General features: G+C 61.9%; 1 protein-coding gene across 1 annotated transcript; it reads left to right on the forward strand.

The window, feature by feature from the left end:
- Nucleotide 1: 1 nt before the first annotated feature.
- On the forward strand, nt 2-7,788 carry PI4K2A (phosphatidylinositol 4-kinase type 2 alpha; the record flags this gene model as incomplete). Its single annotated transcript, XM_026069689.1, has 9 exons — nt 2-157; nt 3,176-3,376; nt 3,645-3,776; nt 3,861-4,014; nt 4,731-4,792; nt 5,264-5,363; nt 5,621-5,754; nt 6,043-6,102; nt 6,257-7,788. Coding segments are annotated over 9 exons (1,161 nt in total), but the record flags the coding sequence as incomplete, so codon positions are not given.
- Nucleotides 7,789-8,384: the final 596 nt, after the last annotated feature.

Here is an 8,384-nt window from a genome sequence, read left to right on the forward strand (position 1 = left end):
GGCGGCGGCGGCGCAGCGGGAGCGCAACGACTTCCCCGAGGACCCCGAGTTCGCCGAGGTGGTGCGGCGGGCCGAGCTGGCCAGCGAGCGCGGCATCTACCCCGAGCGCATCTCGCAGGGCTCCAGCGGCAGCTACTTCGTCAAGGACCCGCAGGGGGTGAGCGCGGCGGCGACGGCCCCGCGGGGGTGTGCGGGCCCCCGCGGGCAGGGCCTGCCCGGTGGGAGGGCGGTGCTGCCCCGAGGCCGGCGCCGATCTGGGCTTTCGCGGGCTGGCAGGAGCAGCGCGGGGCTGCCCTCGGTCAGAAACGCCGCAGGGAGAGCGGTGGCGCTGGAGGAAGGCCCCCGCCTCTTCCCCAGCCCACTTCTTCCTGTAGATCGGCATCTGCTGACCGTGGTGACTTCAGCCTTAGGGCTGGGGCCTTGACGGCTGAACCGTTCCTCGGCCCGTGCGAGTGGAGCAAGGGTTCCCCCCTGCGGGTGTGGGGCGAGCTTGAATCAACGTGAAGTCCTCAGTGGAGCCGATGCCCTTTAGATCTGCTCGGCAGCCATCTCCCCGCCACTGACTAGCTGTGGGTGCAGCGCAGGGTGGCTTGCCTTGTGACCTGCGGCGCCCGGCTCCAACACTCGAGCGGCTGCTGCTTCCTGCAGCTCCCTGCCACGTGTCTGCTGTGGTGCTTCCAGGGAAGCAGGACTGGCTCGTCCATCTCTGTTATGCTTTTCTGCCCCAGGCGGAGCCTGGCTCCTGGGAGCTCTCACAGGCAGGTCTCGGCCGTGCTGTCCGTGGGGCAATACGGAGAGTGTGAAACTTCCTTCTGTCCCAGCCTTGCCTCACTTCTGCTCCCTCCTGTTGCCCAACAGGAGACATGGTCTTGTTGCTAGTGTTGGCAGCTGGACAATCTGCCCCGAGGCTGTAGGGCAGCGGTTGCCTGGCTGTAGGGAGAGGAGTCCAGGCCTTGGTGAGGACTGATGGAGGAACTGTGCAAGGAGCCAAAGTCTGTGTGCTCCTGACTGTGCCCCTGGCTGGTTCCCCTGGACTAACTTCCTGCAATGTGGTGTGTGGTGTGTGTCTGGTTCCTGTGCTGTCCAGGGTCACTGAACCTGCCTGCTGCTGGCATGGGAGGGAGTGCAGTGTTGGGTTGGGCAGGCTGGGGTGGGGAGGGGGTTGAGGACACTGATGAAACCCTTTTTCTCCTGCAGGAAAATACCTGAGGTGGGGTCAGGCACATCCTGTGCTTGCTTCCCTCTGGGAGGCCGAGGACCTGAGCTCTCGCAGCCAGGACCTTGTCTGGTGTGCTTCCCTGCAGCCTGGGCGGTTGAGGTTACCTCAGCTGCTGGCTGGGCCTCCAGGCTGGTTTGGCTCCCCCCGCTCTGCTGCTGGTGCCGAGCTGATCTGTTTTCACTGCTCCGCGGTGCTCTGAGCAAGCTACTTCCAAATCTGACCCCGGCACAGGGGGCAGATGTCTGAAAGGGGGCAGTGTGCTGCCAGGCCTCTGGTCCCTGCTCCAGGACGGTCCCTCCCCTGCTGGACTTGCTCCCCAGGGCACGGTGCTCTGTGCTGCTGGAGCTCCCAGCCTGCCCATTGCAGGCTCAGACCCAAGGCCGTGCTGGCTGTCCTGTGCCCTTACGTGGGGGCTGATAAGGGGGTTGCCTTCCTGCCTGTTCTCTAGGCCTTGGCCCGCTCYGAGAAGCGGTTCCTCTGTGTCATCTAGGGATGGTTGAAGKGCTGCTCCTCCCTCAGGCCCTTCCYCTCCCTCCTCCCAGTAGCCCAAGTCCTGCTCCCACTTGCTCCAGGTTGGCTTTGGGCCCCTGGCAGGCAGTGGGGTTGCCTTGGGGAGGAGGCCCTGGGATCCTGCGCCGAGATGCTGGACTGGTGTCCTGCTTCCGCATCGTGGCAGGCKCTTGGCTTGGGGAAGTGCCACCCACTCAGGCCAGGGCCAGAGCCAGCTCTGGGGAGGAGGGACGGTCATGTGTGCTGCTGAGTCATCCTGCTGCAGGGGCTGCGAGCCGGAGCCGCTGCTCAGCCCCTCCGAGGGGCGAGCCCGGCCGAGGGGGCCGGCAGCCTTGCCCCAGCCCCCTGTCTGGGCTGCCTGGGTGGRAGACCTGGCCTGGTGACAGTGCAGCGCCTAGCACGTGGCCTCCACGCTCTCTGCAGCGGTGGGGCTACCTGTCTCGCCGTGCGGCTGGAGTGAGGGGCTGGGGGTGCTGCTGGCACCAGCTGCTGCCCGGTTTGCTGATGGGTGGAGCTGCCCGCACCTTCCTGCCCACAGCGAACCCAGGGCCCCTCTGCTGTCTCTAGGTGGGCCCTGCAGCACAGAGCCTTGGGTCCCTCGAAGGCCTTACAGCTGCTTTGCTGCCTTCGCCCCGTCTCTTCTGAGCAGTCTAGGGTCAGCTCTGTCCAATGGATATTGGAGCCAGAGCAAGGATCTCCGTCTCCCTCCCTTCTCCTGCATGGAGATATTGAGCAGCTGGGAGCAGTAGCTCTTCCCAGACATCCAAAGGTCACTGGACTGATGCTGGAATATTTACCAGGGCAGGGGACAGCATTGTCAGTGGTGTCCCTGGGACAGGGAGAGTGCTTTCTGGGTGCATGAGCCAGATGCAAAGGTCTTTGGGCAGTGCTCTGCTTTCATGGGAGGGGGCACTGGCTGGGGAAGGGTCCTTCCCAGCCCCTGCCCCCCTCCTGGGAGCCATGGGGTCTGCCTGGGCCCAGAGGCTGGTTGTTGCCCCGGCGAGACGTTGTTCTGGGCCCTCTTCCTGAGAGTGCGTGTGRGCAGTGCTCACAGCAGCTGAGCCAGGACTGGCAGTGGGTGCCTGGAGAATAACCCGGGTGAAGGAAGAGTGACTGCCCCAGCTCTGGGGTGTGGGTTTCTTGGCAGAGAGGAGCCCTGGGGTGCAGGTTTTTCCCCCTTGCAGTGGGTGGGGATGCCTGACGGGGTGATGAGCAGTGCCCAAGCCTCCCTCCTGCTTCAGGAGGGAATCTCCTGCATCTGAGGTGGCCGATCAGCAGAAAGAAGCAGGGAAAGGCACAGCAGGGCTGGGTACTGCAGGAGGGTGGCCTGGCCGAGTCTGTTCTGTTCTGGCAGAACGCATCCCTGCCACAGGCTGGCCCAGGGGTGAGTGTCCTAACTCCCTGGCAACTGCCCTGAGAGTCAGCCCTCCTCTCTCTTGTTCTCAGAAAATCATTGGTGTCTTCAAGCCCAAAAACGAGGAGCCATATGGACAGCTGAACCCCAAGTGGACCAAGTGGCTGCAGAAGTTGTGCTGCCCCTGCTGCTTCGGAAGAGACTGCCTCGTCCTGAACCAGGGCTACCTGTCAGAGGCAGGTGCCAGCCTTGTGGACCAGAAACTGGAACTCAACATTGTTCCCCGCACAAAGGTGAGGAGGCTGCTGCTGGGCCCTTGTTCCACGGATGCTGTTAGGTGCTCCTGCCCAGCTGTGCTTGGGCCTTGTCTTGTGGCGCTCTTAACCTTGGGGGTCTTGTGTTGAGAGCTTTGGGCCCTGACTGCTCCTGCTCAGGTTCCTGTGGGGAACCTGCTGCTGAGCAGAGCTGTGGGAAGGGCTGTGTCTTGGTTTTATCAGCAAGGCCTCTGTGGCCTTGGTGCCCCAGTTGCCCCAGCTGACTGGTGTGCTCATATCTCCTCAGGTGGTGTATCTGGCCAGTGAGACCTTTAACTACAGTGCCATTGACAGAGTGAAGTCCCGAGGAAAGAGGTTGGCCCTGGAGAAGGTGCCGAAAGTCGGCCAGCGCTTCAACCGCATTGGTCTGCCACCCAAGGTAGAGCTCCTAGACTATGTGTGTGCCTGTCACTGCCTCTCCCTCCGCTGCTGCCCTCTGTAACCCACCTGCTCCTTGCTTCAGGTGGGCTCCTTCCAGCTCTTTGTGGAAGGCTACAAGGATGCCGACTACTGGCTGCGGCGGTTTGAAGCTGAGCCGCTCCCTGAGAACACCAACCGGCAGCTGCTGCTACAGTTTGAGCGGCTGGTGGTGTTGGACTACATCATCAGGAATACAGGTAGGGCCAGCTGCCTGGCTTGGGGCGCTGCCTGCTCCTTTGTGTCCTGCCAGCTGGAGAGAAGGGATGCAGGCAGGAACTTGGCAACTCTTCCCGGCACCCAAATCCGTATCAACACCACTTGGTTGCTGCCAAAAGGCAGCTGCCTCTGGGATGGAGCACAGCTGCTGTGGCTACCCACCAGCATGGCCATGCTCTGGCTGTAAGCCTGTATATTTTGGGAGATCTGGAGGCCAGCCTGGGATCCATCCAGGTGCTGGGGTGAAAGCTTGCTGGCTGCAAGGATCCCAGGTCATCCAGGAATCCTGCACCAAGCCCCTGACTGTGCTGCAATATCTCAGCTCATGCTGGGCCTCCCAAGTTCATTCTGGGCTGGAGGGGTTATGGGCTGGAGCAGCGCTCCTGGGCTGCAGGCTGACCTTTCTCTGTGCCTCTCCTGAGAGCTGGGAATACTTGGACTTCTTTAGTTTCCTCTTTAGTTGCCTGGGGGTTGATGGGGCTTCCCAGGGCTGCAGCAGGCTCAAGGGCTCTGGTGTGGAGTTCGGGTAGAAGTCTGTCTAGCCTGTCTCATTTCTGGGTCAGAGGAGGAGTGATCTTCTGCCCATAATGCTTGGCCATCCATCCTGCTGTGGCGGGGGTGTTGGGAGTGCTCTCCAGAGCCCAGCCTGGTGCAGGTGGGCCCCCACGCTCATGTGGCTGGTTCTCTCTCCCTGCAGATCGGGGCAATGACAACTGGCTCATCAAGTACGACTGCCCCCTGGACAGTGCAGGCGTGCGGGTGAGTGGCTGCTCCTGGGCAGGGGCTCCGCAGGGCTTGTCTGCTGCTTGCAAGCTGGCTGCCTGGCAAACAGGCAGGGGATTTCCCAACTGGCTTGGGCTTTTGAGCATGAGGAGCCTGATCTCGTCTCCTGGGCCTTTCTCTGCCCTCTGCATTGGTGGTTTGTGGCCTGGTGAGACTTTGTGGGGATGCAGCTGGGTTCTGTGGGGGGAACTGGTGCTGATGCATTGCTGGATGTGAGACCTGCACATTCTTGAGGTGAGGGGGGCAGCTTTGTCCCCTTCCTGCCTGAAGGACACAGCAGCTGCCCTAACATCTGTCCATGATGCCTACTTGTGGGCGAGGGGCCATGCTGTGGGTGAGAGACTGCCATGCCTGTGGTAGTAGGGTCTAAGAGCCTGGCAGCAGTGCTGCAGGGTGCAGGGGAAGAACCGGGGTCTCCCTTGTGACCGGTGCTCCCCTTCCTTCCAGGACAGCGACTGGGTGGTGGTGAAAGAGCCCATCATCAAGCTGGCTGCTATAGACAACGGTTTGGCCTTTCCCCTGAAACACCCGGACTCCTGGAGAGCATGTGAGTCCCTCGGGCTGTGCTGGGGCACCCTGGGGAGCCATACAGCTCTGTGCTGCGTGGCCTTGGGGCATCCGAAAGGACTGCAGAGAGGCAATGGCTAGGGCCGCCCCCCTGCACACCTTTGGATGCACAGACAGCCCTGCCTCAGCAGGGGCTGTAGGAGGTGGGTGCTGGATTCTTTGTCCCAGACACAGGTGATGGCACCTTTATCTTACTGGGCTGCATCTGGCTCTAATGTCTCCTGCTTCCTTCTGCAGATCCTTTCTACTGGGCATGGCTACCCCAGGCCAAAATTCCCTTTTCACAGGAGATCAAGGACCTGATTCTTCCCAAGATCTCGGACCCCAACTTTGTCAAGGACCTGGAGGAAGATCTGTATGAGCTCTTCAAGGTGAGCTAAGAGGGGGTGAGGATGGCTTGGAAGAAGGAGGAGCAAGGGTGGTGTTGAGGAGCTCCCTCTAAAGGCCATGGGGGACAGAAGGGTGGCCAGGCTCCTTGTAAGTTGTCTGGGGTTGAAGCATAGCAGGGTTATCCCTCTCCCAAGAGCTGAAGATAGGGCATGAGGAGAAGCAGGAAACCTGTGGGACAGGAAAAGAGAAGCTTGCTGGGAAAACAGGCATCTCTGAAAAGGTGTGTGGCAGAGGGTAGATCCTACTGTGTTCGTTGCTGTCTCTTGCAGAAAGACCCAGGCTTTGACAGGGGACAGTTTCACAAGCAGATTGCTGTCATGAGAGGCCAGGTAAGCTGTGTGTTAGGGGAGGCAGATGGGTTAGGCTACAGAGCCTTGTCCTGTCTGTGTGTCAGAAAGGGGTGCTGAGGTGGCAGCTCCCTGCTGCTTTGCCCTCTGTCGCTCCAGAGGGGCAGCTCAGGCTTTCCTCTGTTGTGCTGTACAGATCTTGAACCTGACTCAGGCGCTGAAAGATGGAAAGAGCCCCCTGCACCTAGTCCAGATGCCGCCTGTGATTGTGGAAACAGCACGTTCCCACCAGCGCACTGCCAGCGAGTCCTATACACAGAGCTTCCAGAGCCGGAAGCCTTTCTTCTCTTGGTGGTAGCTGTGGGAGCTGCGGGCAGGGCTCGGCCACCTCGGACTAGCATTACGAGAGGAGCCGGGCACCTGCTGGCTCCTGTGGCCAGGACTTGATGTTCTGGGAAGAGTGAGCAGGCGTGGCTGGAGGAACCTGCAGCTGAATTGGAGGAGCGAGGCAGGTTGGGCATGGCCCCTCTTCAGCTCCGTCAGAGCTCAGCACTGTGCGCATGCAGCCCTGCCTGGGGAGGAGCCCAGCGGGAGGTGTGGAAAGCAGCTGCAAGCCTTGGCGTGACCGGGCCCCTGCCCATGCGTCCCTCCCTCGGCCTGCACGCGGTTCTGAGCATGCCTGCTTGTGGCTGGAGTTAGCAGGGTGCCGGGAGCCGTCCAGCCCTTCACACCAGCCGCTAGCCCTCCTCGTCCCTGCTGTGCCTGCTGCTGGCTCCCAGGCTGGGAAGGGCTGTTGGGGGTTATGCCACCCCTCCCTGTCCCCAAGGGTGTGCTCTACTCGGCCTTTTCTCTTCTCTGCCCCCACCCCATGCACGCTGCTGTCCTCAGGGGGAGTTCCTGCTGCCCGCTGGTGCAGTGGGGACCGTAATGAACGGCTGTTCTCTGGCTGGGGGCCTGGGGGGGGGGAAGCTGTATGAGGGAGGACCCCTGCTSTAGCCCGTGCGCTGGGGCTGACTGGGATGCTGTTAGACACTAAAGGGAAGGAGGTGCTTGCTGGTCCTTGTGAGAAGTGGGCAGCTCTGGGAGGTGCTGTAGCCTAGCCACCTTCCCTGTTTGCCTGTCCCCTAGGGGAGGAGGCTGAAGGTGGGTGCGAGCAGCCCCTCACTTGCTGGTCCCAGTCAATCCATTCTGCCAGGTCTGTCTCTACAGCTGCCCTTGCTTGGCTTTCGCCCCTGCTCCCAGCAAGCTCCCTGGCTGCTGTGCAGCCAGTGCTGGGCCAGCCAGCGTGCCCCCAGCCTCACTTGTGCCTCAGTGYCCTCGAGGGGAGGGGTTCTTCCTGCTAGGTGGGTGGGAGCCACCACAGAGGAGCCATAKGGGGAGCACATGAGGTCCAGCAGAGGCTCTTAGTTACCCCAGTGCTGACAATCTTGAGGGCTTGGTGCAGGCAGGGGAGGCAGCAGCTTCCCCTCCTCCCAGAAACTGCTAAGCTGTTGCATAAAACGGTACCAGGGCTGCTGCCTGCATCTGCTTGCCTAGAGCTGAGGCTTTTCCTGTGGCTGGGGGAAGCTGGCAGTGGGCCTTGCTGTCCTCTCCTCCCATGGTGGAGGGAGGGGGTGAAGGCAGGCTGCGGTGCTGCTGCTTCAGCTTGAGGGGGGAGAGCAGCTCATTTGTCTCTAGTGAGGTGGAGGGGGCTCAGGGCTGGCTAGGCTTGTGCAGGGAGAAGGATGGTGCAAGCACGGGGGGGGGGGGGGAAGAGAGATCCTCGCTCCCTGGCCAGGCCTGGCTGCACCTCCATCTGACCTGAAACGTATTGTTCTAATGCACTGTAGAAATGTATGTAATGTATTTAAACCATGCAACCGTCTGAATAACAGAGCTGCCGTTCAGCTGGCCTCCTGTTTGTCTCGGCAGCAGCTGGGAGCAGGGCTAGGGGTGCCTTGCATCAGGCCAAGTACAACAGCCTGGACCCAGGTCCTGAGCCCCTGGGGGCAGGGCTGCGGGTCACTGGGGCTGGCACCAGGCTCCAGGACCGGGGTGCCCAGGGCACRGCACAGCTACAGAGCTTCACCCAGCCACCACCATCCACCTTTTATTAACCATCTCACTCAACGCGCTTAGTGTCCTTCAGGGGCCCAGGCTGGGCAAACGCTGCTCTCCTGGGTCCCCCTGTCCTGCAGCCCCGGCGGGGGGCAGCTGAGCCCGGCTCCCGGCCGCTCGGCAGGGTCCCCGCGGCTGCTGGCTGTCTCCTGCTCGCCGAGCCTGCGGGGGGAAGAGGCGTGTGAGGGCGGCGGAGCCCGGCCGCGGCCCCCCCGCCCCCGGCCCGC

Source organism: Apteryx rowi, unplaced genomic scaffold (genome assembly GCF_003343035.1).
Source record: "Apteryx rowi isolate R43461 unplaced genomic scaffold, aptRow1 scaffold_3, whole genome shotgun sequence".
NCBI lineage: Eukaryota > Metazoa > Chordata > Aves > Apterygiformes > Apterygidae > Apteryx > Apteryx rowi.